This window comes from Platalea leucorodia (genome assembly GCF_965183815.1).
Source record: "Platalea leucorodia genome assembly, chromosome: W".
NCBI lineage: Eukaryota > Metazoa > Chordata > Aves > Pelecaniformes > Threskiornithidae > Platalea > Platalea leucorodia.
The window spans coordinates 33,048,583-33,074,234 of record NC_138859.1 but is presented as its reverse complement, the minus strand read 5'-3'; the positions used below and the strand labels follow the sequence as shown (position 1 = coordinate 33,074,234).

The window sequence follows — 25,652 nt, the reverse complement described above, 5'->3', positions numbered from 1 at the left end:
TTGCGATAGGCTGAGTCGGCGCTGGCGAGGCGTAAACAGGCAGCATGGCAGCGGTGTGAAGTAGTTTGGGTTTCCTGCAAGGTAGAGTCAGGTTGGTTGCTGCAGCCGCCGCGACTTTCTTTAGTCGGCTCGGTTGCAGGGCGATGGTGTGTGGAGGCGTTGCTGCTCTCTCCTCGGCCGGAAGGAGCTACGGTTTCGAGGCGAAGGAGGAGGAGCTGCGGGTCCGGTACTTAGATGCCGAACACAAAGGTAACGGAGGAAAGGCGCCGGCAGCTCTTCTGTGGCGGCGCTGGGGGCAGTGGCGGAGTGACTCTTCTGTACTGTTCTCGCCTAGCTCCTGCCTAGCGACGGCCTGTCCCGGCTCCGAGGAACGCCCTGTGCCGCCCGGCTGGGGTATCCTGCGCGATGCTGTGGTGCTGCGGGATTGCTGCGACCGCGGGGCAAAGAGGGGGGAGGTGAGGTGTCCCCCTAGGGGAATTGCCCGGCTGCGAGGGGCGGGAAGCGAGTGCTGGCGGCTGCTCTTGCTCCTCTTCATCATCTCTGCCACGACTGCTAGTTTTATCACACGTTGTTAGGATTTACCGACATTTCACTTAAAACCAGGCTAAGCTTCCCCACTCTAGACTTTATTTTTAAAAAGTGCTGTATGTGCAAAATACACTTTTTTTGACTTGGCATCTGGTGGCTACTTTAGTGGGAGAAAATCAAGTCTAGCAGCAAAATGTTACAATTATGCTTCTTATCATGTCTGTTATATGCTTGTGTTCAGGGGTAGGCAGGGACACAGAAATTGCATCCACAATTTATTTCCTGGAAAATGTGGCTTCTGCATTCTTGCTCATTTCATGCTGCTTTCCTACTAACCTCTTCCTACTCCTCACTTCTATTGCTGTCAACTACTGCCAGACTTGTTCTCCCTCTCTCTCCTCACTTATACCAAGGGTCTTGTTTTGTTCTGTGTGATTACGAAGTCCATGCTCCAGAGTAATCTGGAACCAGTACATCACAACATGGAAACTCTGTATTTCCTCCTTTGGTTTACTGTTCACCAAACTTTGGAGGTGCTCCTTCTTTGGAGGTGTTTCATCTCCTTTGGTGTTTGTTGCTTCCTTTCTATTGCATACAGTAAGGCTAGGGATGGTAGAGAAATAACTGCGAGTTGTCCTTCTGAAGGTTTATTTTTAGAGCCATGATGTTGTACCTACTTCTATAGAGAGGGCACTACTCTGGTGTGCTATTCTTCTGCAGCATGTGAATTTCTTTGTGGATAGCAGGTCTTGAAATAACCATGTTCTGAGATTCATAATTCAGTTTACATCTTTCAGAACGTTAACTCAACTTTTTTGGACTTGCTGCAAATTTAGGCAGATGCCTGTGAGTTGATATTTTTTGGGGAGGGGGCGTGTATAGAGAGGCTACTTGGAATTTTAGCATGAGGTTTAGAAAAATAATCCTTTCTTCAAAGGAAAACTGAGGTTCAACTTTCATCTGACTGAAGGTTTAGCTGTCATTGTTAATAGCTAGTAAGGTTGATGATGTAATCTGATTCTGAAATCTACTTAGTGATTGTTCTGTACCCAAATCCTTCCACTTCCTTAAAGAGATGCTGCTTTATCCCTATTTTCCCAACCAGCTGTGGAACTGAGAATTGGTTTGAAGCAGTTACTTTAATTTTGTAATGGTATTTTTGATTTGAGGTGGAGGCAAGGCAGGAGGAAAGAAAACTTGTAAAACGCTGGAGATATGTTTTTGCTTGCTTTGTAATTTTCCAACAAGTTTTAGAAAATACTTGAGTAGTTATGATACTATGTAAGATCATTTTTATTTCTGCTATTACAAAGCAGGTAATAGAAGTAGGTACTTTGTTTCAACTTTTGAATCAGCCAGGAAGCATTGCTTCTGTAATGTTATCAAGGTGTTCTGTACTCTGTATCTATCTTAATTTCATTGCTGAGAGTTTTTGATGCAGATACTGTAAATTACTGTGCCAGACAGAGCCAGTTCCAGCCAGCTCCAAGAAAGATCCACTGCTGGCTAAAGCTGAGCCAGTGAGCGAAGCTGGTGGTGCCTCTGTGAAAACATATTTAAGAAAGGGTAAAAAAACTATTGCACAGCAAGAGAGAGAGAGATAGATATAGGATTGGGGGGAAATGTGTAAGGAAAAAATCCTGCAGACATCAAAGTTAGAGAAGAAGGAGGGGGAGGAGGTGCTCCAGGTGCTGGAGCAGATATCCACACTGCAGCCCATGGAGGAACCCATGCTTGAAGGAAGCTGCAATCTGCAGAGAGGAGCTCATCCAGGAGCAGGCTCCTGGCAGGAACTGTGGACCATGGAGGAGCCATGCTGGAGCAGTCTTTTCCTGAAGGACTGTAGCCTGTGGAGAGGACCCACACTGGAGCAGTTATTGAAGGGTCGCAGCCCATGGGAAGGACCCACGCTGGAGCAGGGGAAAAGTATGAGGAGGAAGGAGCAGCAGAGAGGAACTGTTTTGAACTGACTGCAACCCCTGTTCCCCCTGCACTGCTGGTAGGGGTGTTGTCCAAAAAGCGGATTCTTTCCCGGTGTGCAATAGGCCAATAATCACACACTCAGGAGAGACATTGCTTATTTATTTATTTCATGTCTGCACAGAGATGGGTGCTAGATGGTAACTCCACAAAGCTTGCACGCCGTCCTGATTGCGTACAGTCTTCTTATACAATGCAGAAGGCAGCATCAGCAATTAGTCAGGTTTAGAGATAACTTCCGCTTATACAATTGGGCTATAAGTTTCTTGCTTTCAATTAAAGAGACAGTACAACATTTTTATACTATGCACGCTCAAAGGGTGTGATACAAAACTTCACAGATGCTTCTCCTCACAGTCCGAATCTCCCCAAGAGAGAAACGGAGTATTCAGAGAGTCCCTGAAATGAAACTCAATAGCAACGAAGTTACTATTAAGCAGGTATTCTTTATTGCAGCGCTGGGCAGCACTGGGGATTCTCCACCATGAGTGCTCCACCGATTTGGTGGACTTTCAGAGATTATATACTATAAAGTCCTACATATTCACAGGATTTCCGAGAAATCATTTACATAAACATGAGATTTCCTGGAACTTATTAACATATGCAAATGTCCGATCCGCATACGCAGTCGTCTCCCGTGGTGGTCTTCAGGTGGTCTTTGGGGGTCTTCAGATGAAGGCTCGTAGTCTTCTTCACTGTGTTTGCTGACTGACCTTTGCTTCAGTTCTGGGACCATGTTCTTCAAGGCTGCTGTTGTCATCCCCTTGCAACTTTCTTATCTTCCGTGCATTTGTTCTCCCAAGGCCCAGTTGTCTGGGATGGGATTATCCCGGAGCCCCTTTATTTTACAACCATTCTAACTACTCTCTAAATCACAAAGGCCTTTCTTTTGTTTAGTTAAGTGACTAAGATATTTAAAATATCCTCCTTTCCCCTAGGCTTTAATTCTTTCAGGAGGTATTTTGATGCAGTGGCTTTGTCTATCTTGGCTTTAACCCTTTCGGGTGAGGGTCTTGTCATTCGGGCTAGGGTCTCACAGTAGTGGGTGTGATTTTTAGTATTATAATGAGGACAGTTCACAGTAAGTACATAATAGTTTACATACTTCCAGGATGCTCAGAGTCGGTTCCTGATTAGGAGTTCCTCAATTAGTCACTGTTGTCAGCCTCAAGGATGGTCATTCGGACCCCAGACCATATGTTTGTATTTAAATTTCCTGTGTGCATACAGATAGTTAGTTATGCAGAATAGAGACATATGGACCTTGAGTCTTCTTTTGCCAAGTTGGAAGCATCTTGATTAACTGTCTCTTCAAGGCCTAATTGTTTTAGCTTGTCAACTTAACATTTACAAAGTACACCTTGCACAAAATGATCAGACCACTCAAAATTTCTAAGTTAACCTTCAACAGGGGGGCAGGGCTGGAGGAGGTAGAAGAGTCTGGAATGAAGAAGTGAAGCTGAGCCTGGGAAGAAGGGGTGGGTGTGTCTGTGTTTTTAGTTTTTTGTCTTTGTTTCTCACCATCGTACTCTATTGTTTTAATTGGTAATAAATTTAATTTAATCTTCTCCAAGTCGAGTCTGTTTTGCCCATCATGGTAATTGGTAAGTGATCTCCCTGTCTTTATCTCGACCCACAAGCATTTCGATTTTATTTTCTCCCCCTGTCCTCTTGAGGAGGGGGAGTGAGAGAGCAGCTGGATGGGGGTCTGGCAGCTGGCCATGGACACCCCAACACAACCCCACTGCAAAATTTAGTTTTTCTTGTAAATCTTTTTGTGGTTTTCTGGTTGCAATTCTGCCTTCATCCTTCTTTACTATTTAGGAAATAGGGAAGTTGGATGAGTGTCATCTGTGTTTTTACCTTTTTATTTTTCTGGAGAGAGATGCAGAAATAGTAGATTTTACTTGATATGATACTGCTAGAATGAGCTCGTACAGTTTCTCTTTAAGGATCTTTGTAGAAAAATCAGTAAATGTGCTGCAGTGTTAATTCTTGGCAATTTCTTCTAAATACGCTAATACGGGTGGTGCAGTTACGGTATTTGGGTTCCAATATGGAGAGTAAAAATACAAGTCTAATTGTAGTGTCACTGCCATTTGGGTGGGGGAGAACATGCTTCTGCAAAGGGCCCTATTTCTTAACATAAAAATAGTTTGGTATGATTAAGTCTCCAGTTTATTCAAGTGTTGGGTTTGCAGTGTGCCTTGAAGCTTAAAATCAAAGCCTAGTCAGGTGTTTTTTTGTTGCTTTACAGATGGTACTGCTTTTGCCTAGTCTACTTCTGTGAACATGTGGAGTATTTGAATTAGGAATAATCCTCCTGAAGAGTAAATTGTAACAGAATAAAAATGTTAGTCAGAAACACTACTTGAATGTTGTCCTGTTTGTTTAACAAAAGAAACAGATTCCCCTTTAAGTGCTGAATAAGGGCCTTTACAGTAGGTGCTAGATATTAATATTCAGCCAAGGTGATGAACAGGTGGGAGTTCAGGCTTACAGGACAAAGGAATGCAGGTCATGTGGATCATGTATGCCCCCTTCCCTTTTTAGGAAGACTCTAAAAATAGCAATTGATTGGGCCTTGGGATCAAGCAAGGAGCGTGTATGCTTTCCTACTTGGATTTAGCTGTTTTTATCTAAATTATGGGAATGGTAGCTGGTGAATGGAGGACTTCAGTTTCAAACTGGTAGCTGCAGGAGGAGCAGGAGCTCTGTTTAATCTCTGCTTGTGTGTGTGCACGTGCACATACATACAGGAGGAAGAGGAGGGGGAGTGTGCTCAAGCACCGACAGGCCCATCCTCTGGGAAGACAGGTTTCCCTGAAAGAAAAGGAGCAATGCTCTGAGAAGGTGAGGGGTTTCATGAGGTAACTAAGAGAGCCAGACTACATAGAGATTATACTTGCAGAGCTGGGTGATATAGTGAATACTCAGGCAAATATTGAGTTTCAGGAACTTCTTTTCTTTCATCTTGTAGGTTGATGGTATTACTGTGGGTGTTTTTGTTCCAGGTTAATGGAAGCTCTCTTCCTCTTTCATTCCTGGTCACTGTACTAGTCCTTTGTCCTTCTCCCATTTCACCTGCCTCCCTCAAAGAGGGGGGAATCCTGGTTGATAAGATCATATCAAGGTTAGATCCATTTAGGAAATAATTGACTAAAAGATTGTTATAGGCTTGGCAAACTTAGGCATTACCAAAACTCTTCAGAATTTTCCCATTTGATAATCATGCTATTTAAGTTGAGGGGGAGAAAATAAGGACAAACAAATTATATTTCTACCGCAACATTCAAACTGATGTGCACATAATTGATCAACAAGCCAGCTGATCTCTGTCTTGACTGAGGGAGTTGTGGAGGTATGGTTGGAGCTGTGTAGCCAAGCACTGAGCACAGTTGATGCTGTGGCTTGGGGGAGAATTCATTTATTTATTTAACTGAAACTTTAGCTTTCCATTTGATACTATTCCCTCTGTGTTTGTGACTTCCTTTTACCTGTATCAGAATTGCTCATCTTAGCTGTGATAACACTTCTCGCTTTAAGTCTTAGAGGGCAGCCTACCTAAATATGGAAACATATGCTTTACAATTAAGTATCTTTCCTGATTGCATGTCAAAGCTTTGCATGAAAATGTGAAACTTGTGCATGCAATTGTGTAATTACACATTCAAACTTTGTAAGCACTGTTTCCATGTGAAGGCATTAGGGCATATATTTTAGTTCTTAAGATATGTATCACTTCTGTGATACTAAAATGTTCAACACTGGAAAAGGTAAGTAAGTTGATTTTTTTTTTTTTCTTCTCTAGCACAAAGTAGCTAAATAATTATTTGGTGTGTCTTGTGGGTTTTTTTTTTTTTTTTTAGTTCTTAATTATACTTTTTTATGGCAAAATAGTATGCACATAGATAATATATATTTTTCTATACAGTAATGATACAATTTCTTCCCCCTCCAGGAATTGTGGTGCTTGGATTAAACAGATCTCATGCCAGGAATGCACTTAACAAAAATCTTTTAAAAATGGTAAGTGGGAAAAAAAAACCACAACAAACCTTCTAGTATGAAGGTAAGTATTAGAATTAAATGCTTAAAAAATGTTGTGTGTTTTTGTTTTTTTTTTTTTCTTTTTATTCCCTTCACTCCTTTTCTCTGTAGATGTCAAAAGCTGTGGATGCTTTGAAATCTGATGAGAAAGTATATTCCGGAGTGAAGTCCCAGGGATATTCTGTGCTGGTATGCAAACTTTTTTTTTTTTTCCTGAAAAGCTGGAAATCTGTAATGTTGCACAAAAATAAGGTGCGGGTTCCAAGGAAACATATCTTTTTGTTTATATTCTTCTCAGTAACTAACAATCTTTTTGTAGTATTTTCCTCAATTGCTAACAAGAGTCAAATATTTGTTTTATTCTTTCTGTGTCAAAGTATTTAAAAAATGTATGATAGATTATTCATGGTGGTGAAAAGTTTTATTTAATTGAGCTCTGATATCAAAATTATTTTAAACACATTAAAGTTAACTTTAATTTAAAGAAACATACTTAACAGTCAATTTCATAATGAATTTTAATTTTACTACAGGCTGAATGTTTTCTCAAATGAAAACAAACAAACAAAAAAACCAAAAACACACAAAAAGCCCTCACATCCCAGCCCAAATGTCAAATAACAGGTGTTTACTGCCAAAGGAAACAAAAGCTCTCAACTATCAAACACTGGGAACTAGAATTTGTGAACATGTCAAAAACGGTTTGTGGCAGAAGCAGCATCTTCTGCAGATATCAAGAGAATAACCTCCTTATTTTCAGATGTCCCATCCAGTTCTTTATTTGTTCAAATTTAATTTAAGCCTGTTTGAAATAGAAACCAGAAGTTGAATTCTTCTTTCTAATGTATGAATGCAACTGTCAGGATAGAGGACAAAATGAATTCTAAGGTCTTGTTTCTCTGATCATCTGTACAGACATTAAGCTTGCTAGCCACATATAGCACAACTCAGTTTTGAATGCAGTTTTTTTTCCAGTTTTTATATATGTAATAAGTTTAAGGCATTTTAGTTAAGAGTTTAAAAATCTTTTTTTGGTTTACTTTAACTGAATCTTAGTTTTCATCCAGATGCAGTTTGTCACTTAAGACTTGTGAAAAGAATTATCTTGGTTAAAAAAAAAAAAAAAGGGGGAGTAGTCTGTTCACCATTTAGTAATTCATATTAATAGTTTAAATACATGTGTATAAATCAACATATCTAATTTAAAAGTTGAATCTTGTTTTGAATCAGAAACTTTTAAAGATTTAATAATAATCTTCAGGAAAATTAAAAAGTTGGAAAGCTGTGTTTTTTAAACCAATAGTGGTAAGAGTGCAGAATTGGAGCAATGTGTGCAAATGGAACTTCAAGTTAGATGTTCATATGGAAAAGGTGGCTATTAGTTGAGACTTTTTATCAATTGAGTTTTCCTGAACTAATTTTTTTATATTTGTGACTGCTATGGTAGCTGTAATATCATAGAATGGTTTGAGTTAGAAGGCACCTTTAAAGATCATCTAGTTCCAACCCTCCTGCTGTAGGCAGGGATACCTTCAACTAGATCAAGTTGCTCAAAGCCCCATCCAACCTGACCTTGAACACTTCCAGGGAGGGGACATCATTGACAACTTCTCTGGGCACCCTGTTCCAGTGTCTCACCACCCTTATAAAAAATTTCTTCCTTTTTGTCCAATCTAAATCTAACCTCTTTCAGTTTAAAACTGTTACCCCATGTCCTGTCACTACAGGTCCTGGTAAAAAGTCTCTCTCCATCTTTCTTATAAGCTCCCTTTATATATTGAAACGCTGCAATAAAGTCTCCCTGGAACCTTCTCTTCTCCAGGCTGAACAACTCCAACTCTCAGCCTTTCCTCATAGGAAATGTGTTCCAGCCCTCTGACCGTTTTCATGGCCCTCCTCTGGACCCACTCGAACAGGTCCATGCCTTTCTTGTACTTGGGGACCCCAGAGCTGGATGCAGTACTCCAGGTGGGGTCTCGGGAGAGTAGTGTAGAGGGGCAGAATCACTTCCCTCAACCTGCTGGCCACATTTCTTTTGATGCAGCCCAGGATATGGTTGGCTTTCTGGGCTGCAAGCACACATTGCTGGCTCATGTCCAGCTTTTCATTCACCAGTACCCCCAAGTCCTTCTCCTCAGGGCTGCTTTCAATCCATCCATTCCCCAGTGTGTACTAATATTGGGGATTGCCCCGACCCAGGTGCAGGACCTTGCACTTGGCCTTATTGAAGTTCATGAGGTTCACACGGGCCCACTCCTCAAGCCTGTCCAGGTCCCTCTGGATGGCATCCCTTCCCTCAGGCGTGTCAACTGCACCACTCAGCTTGGTGTCATCTGCAAACTTGCTGAGGGTGCGCTCAATCTCATTGTCTATGTCATTGACGAAGATATTGAACAGTATTGGTCCCAATACGGACCCCTGAGGGACACCACTCGTCACTGTTCTCCATCTGGACATTGAGCCATTGACCACTACTCTGTGGATGTGGCCATCCAGCCAATTCCTTATCCGTCAAACCTATATCTCTCCAGTTTAGTGGCAGAATGTTGTGGGGGATTGTGTCAAAGGCCTTACAGAAGTCCAGGCAGATGACATCAGTTGCTCTTCCCTTATGAGCCATCACAGTCACTCCATTGTAGAAGGCCAGTATAGGAGATATGAGAGCAGGAATATTGTTTTGGTTGTTTGGGGTTTTTTTTGGGGGGGTGGGTATGCTACTGGAATTGTACTTCTGAGCTCCAGTTACTTCTCTGATATTCTTTGTTGGCTGGTTTTGCAGAGCTGCTTTTTTACAGAGATTTTAGAAAAGCTTTGTTGCCTCTTTTTTTTTAAGGAAAAGCTTAGAACATGTATGCACAGCTGACTGTAGACAAGATGTAAAGGTGTTTGTGTGGATGTTAGGAAGGGAAATTAACCCTGAAAGAAGGAATGTGAAAGACTAGGGCTGGATAGCTAGAGTCTGGATCTTACATCAGGGAGTGGGGACAGAGTGTGTATCAATAACCTGTGGTGTGTTTTTTTTTGTTTGTTTTTTTTCAAAAAACAAAAAGGGGGGGGGCGAGGCAGGGCAACAGATAAAAGGAGGAGCCTGAGAAAGGAAACTGCTACTGAACCGGTGAAATAATGTTACAGTAGTAACTGAAATTACAGGGGGTGAATTACTGAAATTCAGTAACTGAAATTCACAGGGTGAATCAGAAGACTTGAGGCAGAATTGGGCAATTAAAATAGGCAGAAAGCTTAGGTGCTGGCTAGGTTTTTCTGTAGATGAGATTAAGGGGTGTCTGTTTTATTTTTTTTTTTTAAGGGGAAAAAAAATAAACAGCAAAAAAAGAGAAACCCAAAGAAAACCTACTAGATAAAAGACAGTGGGTATATGGAAATAAATGGAGAAAGGCTTAGGGAAGTAGGGCAAAGGAAGGAGCATGTTTGATGTAACAAGGAATTTTCAGGGGGAACTTACCTAGGAAACTGAGTAGATAAGAGGAGAATGTTTTCAAACTTCTAAATGTAAAGGGACAATGTGTTGTTTTAAGATTATTTCATTTCTTTAATATAAATAAATAAAAAATATATGCAAGGATCATCTTGTGAAGTGTTGTCATGTTTTGCTCTGTATTTTAATGAGATGGTGGAGTTCAGAATCCTGAAAGGAGGGAGGAGGGTAAAGAAGCAAGCCTGGACTTGAGGAGAGCAGACTTTGGCCTCTTCAGGTATCTGCTTGGAAGAGTTGCATAGGATAAGGCCCTGGAGGGAAGAAAGGCCTGAGAAAGCTAGTTAATATTCAAGGTTAAGGAATAGTCAAAAGGAAGACTAGGGAAAAATATGGGTCAGTGCATTGAAAAGGCTGAGGTATTGAATGCCTTCTTTGCATCAGTCTTTACTAGCAAGACTGGCCTTCAGTAATCCCAGGTCCCAGAGATCAGTGGGGAAGACTGGAGCAAGGAAAACCTGCCCTTTGTAGAAGAGGATCAGGTCAGGGAATACTTAAGCAAACCACCAGTGGGTTGTGCTGCTATCCAAAGGGACCTGCACAGGCTGGAGAAATGGGCTGATAGGAACCTCATGCAGTTCAACAAGAAGTGTCATGCCCTGCACCTGGGGAGGATCAATCCCATGTACCAGTACATGCTGGAGGCAGACCGGCTGGAAAGCAGCTTGGCAGAAAAGGACCTGAGGTAGGGGGGTGTGTGTGTGGTGTGTGTCTCCTGGTGGACACCAAGCTGACCATGAGTCAATAACGTGCCCTTTCTGCAAGGAAGGCTAACAGTATCCTGGACTGCATCAGGAGGAGTGTTGCCAGCAGGTCAAGGGAGGTGATCCTTCCCCTCTACTCAGCACTGGTGAGGCCACAACTGGAATAGTGTGTCCAGTTCTGGGCTTCTCTGTATGAGAGAGACATGGACATACAGGTTGGACTCTGTAATACAGTCACACGGAACTACAAAGTTGGTGTTTTTAAATTGGCTTATGTGTTCTGGAAATCATATGAACGGAGCCAAACTATATATCTTTGGCTGCTGAAGAACATAGTGAGGCTGTGATAAGTTTTAATTGCTGATAAAACACTGTGTGGTTTTTTTTTTTTTTTAAATTACTTTGCTTAAATAGTTTCAAGTGTTTCCTTGGGTTATTAATCCAGTAGACAAAAAAAAAAAGCATATAATGTATGTGGTATTTCCTGTAAATATTTTTTCAGTGACAACCTCCTTAAAAATACTGAATATTTTATAGACTATATGTTTCTGAGAGGGCAGAATCTGGTTGGTTCTTCAGTTCGTTCAGGGGAGGGTAATGGGAAGCAGGGACAACCTTTAAAATTGATTGTAAATGCATGGGGGGAAAAATTGATCAAGTTGAATGCCTGAAGTTATTAAGTTCAAATATTAGGTACAAAATAAGTTATTCTTATGTTATAGAGAAGTAGTCACAAAGCATAGACATATCATTGAAAATAGCAATCTAAATGTTTGGACTCCCTGTATGGGAATCAGAGTTGTTCTCCAGGGTATCCTCTGAAGGCTACAATTAGCTTTTGTGAATTCCCTTCTTGTGTCTAATTTACACCAAGCTGAGTGAAATTTGTGGAAACGGGTTTATTTTCTTTATTGCTGCTTGCTTTTATTTACTGAAAATATGGGTTTTAAAGCCTGACTGTAGAACTAATATTTTCATAACCAAATGACTAAACTTCATTAATGAGAATAAATATAACTGTATAGCTTAAAAATAACCAAATTAAACAGGATCTTGAACAGTTAGAGAGCTACAGCTTTGTGAGATGTTTGAAATTGACCTAGTGTCAGATCTTTGGATGGTTAGAGAAATGATACAGAAGTCTCCTGAGCAGAAACTTCTTGTGACTTGGGGTATATAAATTCGACATAAGGAGGAGTTGTGGAAAAGCATCTTCAAGTGTATGTCAGAATTTAAATGGAAGTGACATCTTGTCAACCTGATACTGAAGCAGTGAAAAGTGCTTCACTGAAATATGTGGAATAGTGAAATGTGCATGTATAACTTAGTGCTATAACCAGTTTTCAAACAGTTAAGTCTTTTTCTGGAGAGGACTTTTTCAAAATGGACTATATTAAAATGCAAAATGTTATAGACCACCCAACCAGGATGAGGAAACAGATGAAGTTTTCTACAAGCGGTTGGCTGAAGTCTCACAATCTCTAGCCCTTGTTCTTGTGGGAGACTTCAACTTACCAGATATCTGCTGGAAATACAACACAGCAGAGAGGAAGCAGTCTAGGAGGTTCCTGGAGTGTGTGGAAGATAACTTCCTGACACAGCTGGTGAGGGAGCCAACCAGGGGAGGTGCCCCGCTGCATCTGTTGTTTATGAACAGAGAAGGCCTGGTGGGTGATGTGGTGGTTGGAAGCTGTCTTGGGCATAGTGATCATGAAATGATAGAGTTTTCGATGCTTGGAGAAGTAAGGAAGGGGGTCAGCAGAACTGCTACCTTGGACTTCTGGAGGGCAGACTTTGGCCTGTTTAGGAGCCTGGTTGAGAGAGTCCCTTGGGAGGCAGTCCTGAAGGGCAAAGGAGTCCAGGAAAGCTGGACATTCTTCAAGGAGGAAACCTCAAAGGCACAGGAGCAGGCCGTCCCTATGTGCCGTAAGATGAGCAGGCGGGGGAGAAGACTGGCCTGGCTGAACAGAGAGCTTTGGCTGGAACTTGGAAAAAAAGGAGAGCCTACCACCTTTGGAAGAAGGGGCAGGTGACTCAGGAGGACTACAAGGATGTTGTGAGGTTATGCAGGGAGAAGATTAGAAAGGCGAAGGCCCAGCTAGAACTTAAACTGGCCACCGCCGTTAAAGATAACAAAAAATGTTTTTCCAAATATATTAGTGACAAAAGGAGGGCCAAGGAGAGTCTCCATCCTTTGTTGGATGTGGAGGGAAACATTGCCACGAAGGATGAGGAGAAGGCTGAGGTCCTTAATGCCTTCTTTGCCTCAGTCTTTATATAGTCAGACTGGTCATCCTCGGGGTTTTCAGGCCCCTGAGCTGGGAGATGGAGATAGGATGCAGAATGAAGCCCCGGTTGTCAAAGAGGTGGCAGTCACCGACCTGCTTCTCCACCTGAATGCTCACAAGTCCATGGGGCCAGACATATATGTATGCCCCTGTACTCAGCACTGGTGAGGCCACACCTCGAGTACTGTGTTCATTTTTGGGCCCCTCACTACAAGAAGGACATTGAGGTGCTGGAGCGTGTCCAGAGAAGGGCAACGAAGCTGGTGAAGGGTCTAGAGCACAAGTCATACTAGGAGCGGCTGAGGGACCTGGGGTTGTTTAGCCTGGAGAAGAGGAGGCTGAGGGGAGACCTTATTGCTCTTTACAACTACCTGAAAGGAGGTTGTAGCGAGGTGGGGGTCGGTCTCTTCTCCCTAGTAACAAGCAATAGGACGAGAGGAAATGGCCTCAAGCTGCGCCAGGGGAGGTTTAGGTTGGATATTAGGAAAAACTTCTTCACCGAAACGGTGGTCAGACATTGGAACAGGCTGCCCAGGGAAGTGGTTGAGTCCCCATCCCTGGAGGTATTTAAAAGACGGGTAGACGTGGTGCTCGAGGACATGGTTTAGTGGTGGACTTGGCAGTGCTAGGTTAACGGTTGGACTCGATGATCTTAAGGGTCTTTTCCAACCTTAACGATTCTATCATTCTATGAAAAAGATACCATATGAATGCAAAACATTTTATATTGGGGGGAAAAACTATGTTCTGCTGTGGATGTCTTTAGGTAGTCAGACAATGCTTTTCTTTTCCTTTCTCCTGTTCCTCTTACAGTGAGACTCTTTATGGATATAAAATATGTCTAAATTCTTTTTTTAGTATTTAGAGAATAATTAGAAATAGCTTTGCTCTATCTTTGTCTTTTTTAAAGTCTTGATCCACAGTTGTCTTTGGTCCTGTTACTGGGTTACGTGAGCTTATATGTAATGGAAGTGCATCTTCAGTAGTTATGTATATACTGCAACTGCAGTGCATTTAACACTGGTTTTACAAATATGTTCTGTAGTATTCCTATTGGTTTATACAAACCCACTTTTTTTAGGTCATGTATGTAGATGTCTTCCTGCATTTTATATGCTTATTACAGTTGAATTCAACTTTTGGAATACAGTCCTTGTGGCACTGGCCCTAAAGAGTACTTAGAAGCGGTTTTGAATTTGGTATACTGCAACTCTTCTAAATGCATATACTTTCCCCACCCATATTAGAGAAGCTTGTAATTAGATGACTACGAGTGTGTCCTTGTAGCCTTGGGCCACAGTCTATATCATGTAAAAAATTTTTTTCTATATTCATCTGAAATGGAAGCAGCAATTACCTATGTGTATAATTTAGAGATGCTCAGACAAACCCAAAAACTGCATTTTACTAAAAACTTAGAGCACCATCACCTGATCGGTTTTGGTATTTCTGTAGTATTTTGGTTTTGGTATTTCTTTGGCAGTCTGAGGACTGCAAGATTCAGTGCTGTTGAAGTCTTTGATTTAGTGTGGTAGACCAGTGGAAAGGATGCTGTATCTGAACAGTCTTTGTTTCCACAGAAGTGAGCAAACTCTGCTTGGCACGCTTGCAGTTCTGTTCAGCAAAATCTTTAATATGGCACAGTTTGTCATCCATAGGCAAGCTATAGGCTTTCTAGATACCAGCAGGTGTATTAGAACTGTCTAACTGTTGATTTCATATCCAAAACTAGAGAAATATCTATGCAGTCTTCATTGGTATCTCCAGCCTATATAAAGTCACAGTGTAGTTTAGGTAGGTTTTCTGATATCCTTGTATGACTGCTTTCTCTAGCTCTCTGTATTTTGAAGTATTTGGATTGTTTCACTTATTGCTGACCTATGTGATGCAAATGCCTTAAACTGTAGTCTCATCTGACAACTACAATGAAATCTTGAGTCATTAGCTGGGATAGCTCCAATAATGTCCTGTGTAGTAATGAATACCAACATTACTACAGTGATACCATATTTGTCTTTGTGTGTTTTTTGTTTTGTTTTGTTTTGTTTTTTCTGGTGGGATATTGAAATCACTTTGAGCCTGCTCTGACAGGTGTTGCATCCCTAGAGGGTGTCACAACCTGAAGGGTTAGCTGGCCTGTGGGTGTGTAGAGATTGAGACTGTGGTTTTGTAGGATTCCATAATACGCAAGGACACAGAGGCTTTTATCCTCTACATTTCTCTACTTTATTACAGATTACCACAAATACCACACAAATCACCACTAGCAAGTATACTATGACAAAAATCACCACTAGCAAGTATACCTATAATTAATAAAGCAAAAAAAAAAATAAATCAAGCTATTACAAATGACTATCAGCAACCAATAGTACGGCGGCAATCAATAGTATGGCAGCAACCAAGTAGGTATATACTAGTACAGGTTACTGCATTAGTGGAGCAAAGTTATTAACAATATAACAGCAGATGTGCTTATGATAGATTACTTATATGGATATATAATACCAGTATCAAGCGAATTAGATCTCAGAAGGGGCCAAACCATCCCAGAGGGGAACCTAACCATCCCAAAGATAGGAGCACAAACTGAACTGACCCCAGAAGTGGGCCCAGAGGGGGACCAATAAAATAACAGACAGAGTCTCACTTCAAAACTTATCTGCCTCATGGAGTTTGGAGTCAGGCAGGTGTCCCTGGCGAGGGGCCAAGATCTTGTAGAAAGTTTGTGCTGAGAGCTCAGCCTGTTTAGGAAAGGAAAAGTACATGCAGCATGGCATGTTCTCAGAGAGAGAAGTGTCACTGGATAAAAATTAAGTAATTTTTATATCATAGAGACATAACAGAGCCATAGGACACTACTACTTCAAGCAGCCAGTAGGTGCTGCTAATTTCTATTTTTCACCTGTAACAGCCAATAGATGATGATGTTTTCTGTTCTGTCAGACCAATTTTTATTTTTCCAGACTTTGGCTGTTCTAACTGCAAGAACAGGAAATGGCAGTTACGAATTCTTAGTTCCTCAGGATGTTTTCCACTTTTCCAGACTTATTTTTCACCTTTTCAGATAAGTTGCCATTACAGTTCCTTGTTTTTGTGTTTATCAATGGTATCTCAGGATGTCTCCAGTTTCTAGGTACCCAGCTGTACTTTTCAAGGATGCTTCTGGTTCACAGGCCTAGTTCCCAGCCTGGCAGGCATTTTCTCTGTCAGTATTTCAAGCAGACACTTTCTTCTGTTCAGTAATTTACCTCTTCTAACCAGGCCACCTTTATGGCTGCTCACATCACAGGGTTGTGTGTGGTCGTCCTGTCGTCCCGCCCCCCCCCCGCCCCCTTTAGAGCATAATAGTGAGCTTTAATTAAGCACTTAATATTTAGGGAGATGCTCTTTACCTATTTTTAATCTAAAATTATCTTTTAACACTGTTCAAGAGAGAAAGACAGGTTTTAGAAAAAAGATTCTTTCTGTGCCTCTAGTCCTTCATAGCTGGCAGTTTGGCCAAACTTAGAGATGCTTTTAGAGATATTTTTTCTTTTTTTTTTTTTTTTTTTATTCTCACTGCCTTTCCTTTTGACAGTTGCTGTTTTTACTGGAGTCTGGAATTGCATCACCTTAGAGTATTAGATCACCAGTTTGGGATATATTCCTGAATTATAAAATGCTATTTTGCTGTTTTTTCTTTTCAACAATATACTTTTGCTTTAAGTCTTTCATTTCAAATCTTGGAATGGAGAAAAGGATCTCTGTAGATCAAAGGAAAGGCTTTTAATTTCTTTTTTTCAAATCCCTTAAATCTCTTCATCTGTCTCTTCAGGCTGCTTATAAATGTCTGTAATCACATTTTAGATTCCCCAGACAATCTTGCATATTTTGAAATAATGTTATTTATTGCACAGAAAATATGGAGGACTTTGATTTATTGAGCGCAATTCTGTCTTTCAGCAGTATCAAGTTGTTCCCTACATGCTTTGGGGATGATTACAGATCAGTAGGAGTGCTGATCAATTTGGTTAAACTCCAGCCTTGACATCAGACCCATTTTAACATGATTATGGTAGAGGGTGGCTAATTTAGTTCATCTAATTCTAAGTCTTTTCCTCATCTTCAAACCCTGGTTAAAAGAAAGCAATCAAAAGTTATGTGTAAATTCTACATCTGTCATAGACTATCCTAGATCTTCTCAAAAGCTGCAAGCTTGCTCTTGCATGTTGGTAAGAGTTTTTGCTGCACAGTTTCAGGGTATGTGGATTCATTTTTTGTCACAAGGTATGTTGTTGCTTGTGCTCCATATAAAATGTTAAAACCAGGTGAAGACTGCTTGAACAGAAAGATACAGGTTACCTGTTAGTACTTAAGTGATAAAAGAACTTTTTTTTTTTTTTTTTTTTTTGAGCAGGCCTCTAGTATCCAGGATATCGCTGGTAAATGCCTTTTTGCTTAGATGAGGAACTTAATTTTTTTTAAACTTCTGTTACATACCTTTGAATAATTGACTTTCCATTGCAGTGTCGAAGATCCAGATCTCTTCCAAAAGCAGTAAGTCAGATTAAGTAGTCGTCTCTGTTTTTGAAATATTCACGTCACATCTGTGTGTATTTGACATCTTGATTTGTGAAGGAAGACTGCTGGTTTTCTTTACAGTTCCTTGAGGTACATTGTCACGGTGCACTGCATGACCCAACTAACTCTTTCCACTGATACTAACTAGGTACCTGTGGCACCTGGTTTCTTTATTGTTGAGGGAACTGAGCCTGCTTTGCCATTTATATCCTTAGCTGAGAAAGCCTGTTGGCAAAAATAATTTGACCTCATGTGCTTGGTGGTAACGTGTGCTGGAAATAGAATACACATGAGCAACACACGTCAAAAATAGTTACTGCATGGTAAAGAATAATTTTTCCACTTCTTGCTACATGATCATGTTATTTTACTCAATAGCATTTAGATGTATCTGAATCTAAGGCATTTTATTTTAAGGTAATTTATAGCAGTTAGTTTCATATCTACTTCATTCTGTAAATGGCATAGAGTAACATATACGTGGTTTCATTATGTGTGTGCTAATTGCCATATAGATGAAGAGACACTTCCAACAATTCTTAAATTATTACTTGTTTCTCTCCCCTTCTCCTGTCTTTGCCTGTCATTTAAAGTGGTTTCCTCCAAGGACACCTTTGTAGGTTTACTGCAATAAAAAAGATATTTTTTTTTTTCTGCATCTGGGTTAGATGTGCAACTCTTGAAAGCTAGAGGAAAACAAAATAACTGAATCCACATGAATGCAGCGTAGAATTGTATATGTATTCACAATTAGTGTGTGTTTGTGCAATGACATAAAGTGGCATGAATCTTGCATGTAGCTTACTAAAGCACTCAGTGAGCATTTGTTTTGTACCTGTCAAAATGTTTTCCTCTTTAAAAACAATACACGTGATATCTAAAGAGGAATTCCCAAATTTCTTCATTTTTATTACTTTCTTCATGTAAAACTTTGTTTTTTCCTATTTAAGAGTTGATCCCATATGTATGTTTTAAAAATGTAACGGGCTTCTGTATATATACAGATCAGGCAGTAAAAGATATTGTAATTGTTTTATTGTCTTACATTGAAAGAAATTGAAAAGATAAATAAAAGACATCCTATGAGTGTTAGTCAGATCCTGCTCGGTTTAGTCAATATACAGTCCCGGGACAGTTATTTAATGATTAAAAAGGTGCAGACATATAGTTCTCTATAATGTACCCCATTCCTTTTTAATTTAATGTCAGCTTATATAAAGAGTGAAGCAGCAGAACTTTGTAGAACATAAGAAATTTAGGTCTAAAATGTCTCTTATTGAAATTCTAACGTGACTTTGAAGGTCCTGTCACCAGCTGGAACTCAGTGACTATATGTGGATGGATGTGGGTTTTAAGTGATTAAGCTCTGGGCTCAAATACTTGCAAATCTGTATAATTTAAGTCCCTCTAGATGGCAGGTAATATTCCAGTATTAGAACCTCTCCCCTTCCCTTAGAGAATGATCATCTCATAATTGAGAGGCAACAAGTAATGAGATAAATCCATTCCTTTTCCTTATTATTCTTATAGCTATTCTTTTCAAGGTGTGTCTGTTTTCATATAGTGCATGTCATTTACCTGTTTCTTCAAATGTTCTTTTGAAAGTACCACTTCCTACATATCTGAACTGTATATAGTATCACTGAACCTTGACCTGCTGGAAGTTTCCAGCTAATATCCCAGGATGACTTTTAAGCTTTTACTCATGCCTTTATCTACATTCAGATGACAAAATAGTTCAAATTGTGTTTTTTCTCAGGGAAAAGCTCCTCCTTTCTTTAATAAAATTTATACGTGAATACTGACTTCAGGATTCGTTTAGAAGAGATTGACTTTCCCTCTTTTTAACCACATGACTTCCTTTTTTTCTATTTACAGCTCATAAAACTGGTTGTGTTATTAGTTAAGTATTTTTGTAATTACTACTAATCAAAATAGGTATATCCAGCAGTATTGATTACTATTAACATTATATTAATGGGGCCAGATGGGATCCACCTGAGGATACTGAGGGAGCTGGCAGAGGAGCTGGCCAAGCCACTCTCCATCATTTATCAGCACTCCTGGTCAACCGGGGAGGTCCCAGATGACTGGAAGCTAGCTAATGTGACGCCCCTCTACAAGAAGGGTCGGAAGGAGGATCCCGGGAACTACAGGCCTGTCAGCCTGACCTCGGTGCTGGGGAAGGTCATGGAACAAATCATCTTGAGTGCCGTTATGCAGCAAGTGCGGGACAACCAGGGGATCGGGCCCAGCCAGCATGGGTTTATGAAAGGGAGATCCTCTTTCACTAACCTAGTCTCCTTCTATGACAAGGTGACCCGCTTAGTGGATGAGGGGAAGGCTGTGGATGTTGTCTACTTGGACTTTAGTAAGGCCTTTGACACTGTCTCCCACAGCATTCTCCTGGAGAAGCTGGCTCCTCACGGCTTGGATAAGTGCACTCTGCGCTGGGTTAAAAACTGGCTGGACGGCCGAGCCCAGAGAGTGGTGGTGAATGGAGTCAAATCCAGTTGGCGGCTGGTCAGGAGTGGTGTTCCCCAGGGCTCAGTACTGGGGCCGGTCCTGTTCAACATTTTCATTGATGATCTGGATGAGGGGATCGAGCACACCCTCAGTAAGTTTGCAGATGATGCCAAGTTGTGTGGAAGTGTAGATCTGCTGGAGGGTAGGAAGGCCCTGCAGAGGGACCTGGACAGGCTGGATCGTTGGGCCGGGGCCAACTGTATGAGGTTCAACAAGGCTAAGTGCCGGGTCCTGCGCTTGGGTCACAACAACCCCATGCAACGCTACAGGCTTGGGGAAGAGTGGCTGGAGAGCTGCCTGGCGGAAAAGGACCTGGGGGTGTTGGCTGACAGCCGCCTGAATATGAGCCAGCAGTGTGCTCAGGTGGCCAAGAGGGCCAATGGCATCCTGGCTTGTATCAAGAACAGTGTGACCAGCAGGACCAGGGAGGTGATAGTGCCCCTGTACTCGGCACTGGTGAGGCCGCACCTCGAGTACTGTGTTCCGTTTTGGGCCCCTCACTATAAGAAGGACATTGAGGTGCTGGAGCGTGTCCAGAGAAGGGCAACGAAGCTGGTGAAGGGTCTAGACAACAAGTCTTATGAGGAGTGGCTGAGGGAACTGGGGTTGTTTAGTCTGGAGAAAAGGAGGCTCAGGGGAGACCTTATCGCTCTCTACAACTACCTGAAAGGAGGTTGTAGCAAGGTGGGTGTTGGTCTCCCAAGTAACAAGCAATAGGACGAGAGGAAACAGCCTCAAGTTGCACGAGGGAAGGTTTTGATTGGATATTAGGAAAAATTTCTTCACTGAAAGGGTTGTCAAGCATTGGAACAGGCTGCCCAGGGAATTGGTTGAGTCACTGTTTCTGGAGGTATTTAAACGACGTGTAGACATGGCGCTTAGGGACATGGTTTACTGGTGGACTTGGCGACGTTAGGTTTATGGTTGGGCTTGATGATCTTAAGGGTCTTTTCCAACCTAAATGTTTCAATGATTCTATGAAAATAATGTTTATTAAAGGAAGAAACATTGTGTAAAATCTCAATACAGAAAGAAGAGCAATATATCAAACAGCAAATTTGTTCTCTAGAAACATCTGCAGGAGGTAAAAACTCATCACACAACAGCTGTTATAGTATGAATTTCAGGTGAGCATTGATTAAGTACATTTTTGTTGCACAAGATGTAAATATGCAGTTGCATAAGAAATTGCAAAATGCATTTTACTACATTTTGACCAAAAAAATTCATCTCCTGTCCTCCTCCTTTCAAAAAGCATCTTATGACCTTGATGGAAATGTATGGACCATTTCTCACATGGTCCAGACTTTTCTAACAGACATGGTCTTTTTTCCACAAAGCATCAATCATATTTTAAAAAAAACCTCAAACACATCCTTAAAGTGATCTCAAAGCAATAAATATTCCTCAAAATAAAGGCAATGGTCATCAAGATATTCTTTGGAGAGCAGAAGAAAGTGAAATTCAGAATCACAGAATCACAAAATGGTTGAGGTTGGAACGGACCTCTGGAGGGCATCTGGTCCAACACCTCTGCTCAAGCAGGGACAACTAGAGTCAGTTGCCCAGGGCTGTGTCCAGATGGATTTTGACTGTCTCCAAGGAGGGAGACTCTATTACCTCCCTGGGCAACCTGTTCCAGTGCTCAGTCATCCTCACAGTAAAAAAGTGTTTCCTGATGTTCTGATGGAACCTCCTGTGTTTCGCTGCGTGCCCATTGCCTCTTGTCCTGTCACTGGGCACCACTGACAAGAGCCTGGCTCCATCTTCTTTACAGCCTCTCTTCAGGTAGTTGTACACATTGATAAGAATCCCCTTGAGCCTTCTCTTCTCCAGGCTGAAGAGTCCCAGCTCTCTCAGCCCTTCCTCATAGGAGAGATGCTCCAGTCCTTTCATCATCCTCGTTGAACTCTCTCCAGTATGTCTATGACTCTCCTGTACTGGGGAGCCCAGAACTGGACACAGGACTCCAGATGTGGCCTCACCAGTGCTGAGGAGAGGGGAAGGATCACCTCCCTCGACCTGCTAGCAACACTCCTCCTGATGCAGTCCAGGATACCATTAGCCTACTTTGCCATGAGGGCACATTGCTCCACCAGGACCCCAAGTTCCTTCTCTGCCAAGCTTCTTTCCAGTTGGGTGGCCCCCAGCATATACTGGTACCTGGGATTGTTCCTCCTCAGGTGCAGGACTTATCATTTCTCCTTGTTGAACTGCACGAGGTTCCTGTCAGCCCATTTCTCTAGCCTGTCCAGGTCCCTCTGGAGGGCAGCATGACTCTCTGGCATATCAGCTACTCCTCCCAGTTTGTCATCAGCAAACTTGCTGAGGGTACACTCTGCCCCATTATCCAGACCATTAATGAAGATGTTAAACGGGATTGGACCCAGTATTGATCCCTGGGGTACATCGCTAGTCACTGGCCTCCAACCAGACTTTGCATTGCTGATCACCACTAGGAAGCTTATGGACAGAAAATGCTTATCATCACTTATCATAGCAAAGATGAAATATTCTATATTTTAAGAATCAAATTCCATATTCAGTTTACTATGCAAGGGAATATTCTTTCACCATACCTAACCTGCATGTTCTTGGCATACCTTCACTGGAGAACAAGATACATTTATGCTGGAGAAGCCAGTCAGCGGTGCTGCCACCTTCTTTCCTTGGAATTTCTACTACTAAACCAGGACTTTTAATGTTAACCCAAAGCTCCACAGAAGCCCTAGAAACTCATATACTAAAATAAGGCACTGAATCAAAACTCATCACTGATCATTCTTTCCTGTTTTTGAGGCTTTAGCATGAGAAAGCAGGGTGGCAATTAATAGACCCGAAGTCCAGTAAAACTTCACAACTTATGCATGGAAACTTATCAGATGTCATAAATAAAGCAGTATAAAGTTTGTTAGAATGGAACATGTCCAAGAAGAAACAAGTTACTTAAGTAAGTAATATTAGTATTCTAATAAAAACTTCTCCTTCCTTAGTTTAGTTCAGATCTAGTTTCTGTCAGGCCACTAGAAAGCTGTTTTGTCTCCAAATGTGATATAAAATCAAGCTTGACCACACTTCAGCTGGGATTTCAAGTATCCAAGAAAGTCAGTCTCCAAATTTTGTTCACATTCAGTCTGATTTAAGCACTTACACACACCTCCTATGTCCTTTGGAGGAGCTTGGGTAACCAATGGTGTCTCTCACATATTAGAGGTTGGGGCCGAACTTCACTTTGAGTGCCCAGTCCAAATTCCTTCTGTATGTTCACTTTTTCCTTCTGTTAAACAAGTTGTTTTTCTGGTGGAGAGTGGTTATTGCATTCAGCTCCATATGTCGCCTCAGGTTTACAGCTGAAATCCCAGTGGATAACATATATACAATGGTAATATCATAGCCCAGACCTCACAGCCAGTATAAAGAACATGGATTTAATTGGTAGTTATATCATATCATATATGCTGAAGATGTGACCCATAATGATGGCATTCCCCTCCCCAAAATGTAAAAAACCCCCAACAACAAACAAACAAAAGAACTCAAACAAAAAAAAACCAACCAACCAACGAACCAGGTTTCTGGGAGTCAGTAAGATTTTATTTAATTTAGTCAGTAAACATGTTTTGTTATATATGGTTTCAAGAGATCTATTAATGTGTTTTTCTCTCTCAGTTTTTTTCAGTGTAAAGGCAGCCTTAAGTCTGTAATGAAGAACCTCAAGCTCTTATAATTCCTACAAAAAAAACCAACAGACAAAAAAATCACCCACCACCCACCCACCACCACACACAGCCACCCACACAACTCTCTCATAATTTTAGCAAAAGCAACCACTGCTAAAAACAGAGGCTGCTTTAATTTTTCCCCTCAACTTAAAGCTCTCAGAACTGCAACTCTTGATATTTCACCCAAATTTAGCAAGAGGTTATATATTAAACCCATAAAAAAGAGTGCAGTTAGCTTTTAATTTCCAGAAAATTCTTTTCTGTAGCTATATTCCAAAATGATACTGCAGCATTTTAGAAACCCCCTAGTGTAAGAATTTTAAACATGAAATTGACAGGAACTAAAAGAAAGCAAAAACATGTCAATTCTAAAACGCTAACTTTATGCAGTTGTTCAAGATGTAAGTAATTTTTCACGTATTCCATCTATAGAGATGATAATGTTTTTCTTTCTGAAAACACTGTGAAAAAGAAGCACCTCTTTATTAGGTGAGATATCTGAACATAAACACAATTATCAAAACATGACCTATTTCTGAAGAGCAAAAAGTAGAACACATTTTAAACTTGGATAAAAAAGAACCAAGTGGTAAACTGGAAATATTGTTCCCTTGCTCTATAACATTAGCAAGCTCAGATCAAAATTGTCATTAACTCATGCCCCACGTTGGGTGCCAAAAAAAAGACTGGGGTAGGTTAACCTCAGAAAAAAACCAAACACCCACTCTGCCTTTCACTCACTTCCCTCTCCCATAGGATGTGGAGAAAATGGAAGGCGAAAAGACACGTAGATAGAAATAATGACAGTTTAATAGGGAAAGCAACAGCTGTGCATGCAAGTAAAGCAAAAAAGGATTAATTCACTATTTTCCATCAGCAGGTAGATATCCAGCCACTTCCTCGAAAGCAGGGCCTCAGCACACGTAGCGGTTACTTACGAAGACAAACACCATAACCACAAATATCCCCCCTTCTTCCTCCTTTCCCTAAGCTTTTATTGCTGAGCATGATGTCATTCGCATGGACACTCCGCCCACCTGATACCCCTGCCCAGACCTAAGGCCTCCTACTCCCCAGCTAGTCCTGCTTGAAGTTTGCTAGAGAATACACATGCACCCCCCCACACACACACCAGGTAAGGGAAGATACAGACACTCATCCCTGCCCCAGCAGCTGGCACCAGGCACATGGGCTGTGACCCACAGTCCTGCTCCAGCCACTGGTGCTGAGCCCCTCATTTGCCTCACTCACGCCCGTCTGCCCTAGTAGCCGAGATATTGGTAGATTCATTGTAAAGATATCAGAAGTGATATGACATGCGGTGCTACATTAATGCTACTTTTTTTTTCAGTAATAGTGGTGTTAAAATATTTATACATTTTTATTCTGAGTAAACTATTGTTCTGAACTTAAAAAAAAAAAAAAAAAAAAAGCACAACTTTGGTGCCGGACTTCTAAGAAGATTTTGATATGCAAGGTGTAGAGTAAATAAAAATCACAATGATTCACCAATTAGTTAGTAACTAATTAGTAGGGTAAAAAATATAGCTTCTATGGTTGTCTACTTTAAACTGTGTTATTCTGTATAAGACTTCAGGGGTTTTTTTGTGACCAGAAAAGCACTTCATATTATAGGCATGATGTAGAAGTTCTCCGAGTGAAGGCTGAATTTGAAAATGAAAAAATGGCTTGAGTTTGGAATTCAGAGTACCAGAATGACTGGATTAAAGAAATACTTCTGTAATACTTATTGTGAAAATAACTTGGAAATAGCTTTACTTTTTTAAAAAATAAA

General features: G+C 41.0%; 1 protein-coding gene across 2 annotated transcripts; it reads left to right on the top strand.

Annotated features, from left to right (window-relative positions):
• The first annotated feature begins 74 nt into the window (after positions 1-74).
• LOC309602007 (methylglutaconyl-CoA hydratase, mitochondrial-like) lies at positions 75-25,636 on the top strand. 2 transcript variants are annotated; one of them, XM_082335284.1, is made up of 5 exons: positions 75-249; positions 335-455; positions 6,473-6,540; positions 6,673-6,750; positions 25,493-25,636. In XM_082335284.1, exons 1-5 carry the CDS (start codon positions 235-237, stop codon positions 25,496-25,498), a joined length of 288 nt encoding a protein of 95 aa, XP_082191410.1. In that variant the 5' UTR covers positions 75-234; the 3' UTR covers positions 25,499-25,636. The 2 variants fall into 2 exon arrangements, with proteins under 2 accessions (XP_082191410.1, XP_082191409.1); XM_082335283.1 differs by having other exon boundaries at positions 24,735-25,636.
• Positions 25,637-25,652: the final 16 nt, after the last annotated feature.

Excerpts from the sequence above, each read along its gene's own strand:
- LOC309602007 (XM_082335283.1), top strand. Across the intron at positions 456-6,472 it reads GCGGGGCAAAGAGGGGGGAG|GAATTGTGGTGCTTGGATTA; the intron begins GTGAGGTGTCCC and ends TTCCCCCTCCAG. Across the intron at positions 6,751-24,734 it reads CCCAGGGATATTCTGTGCTG|CAGGTAGATATCCAGCCACT; the intron begins GTATGCAAACTT and ends ATTTTCCATCAG.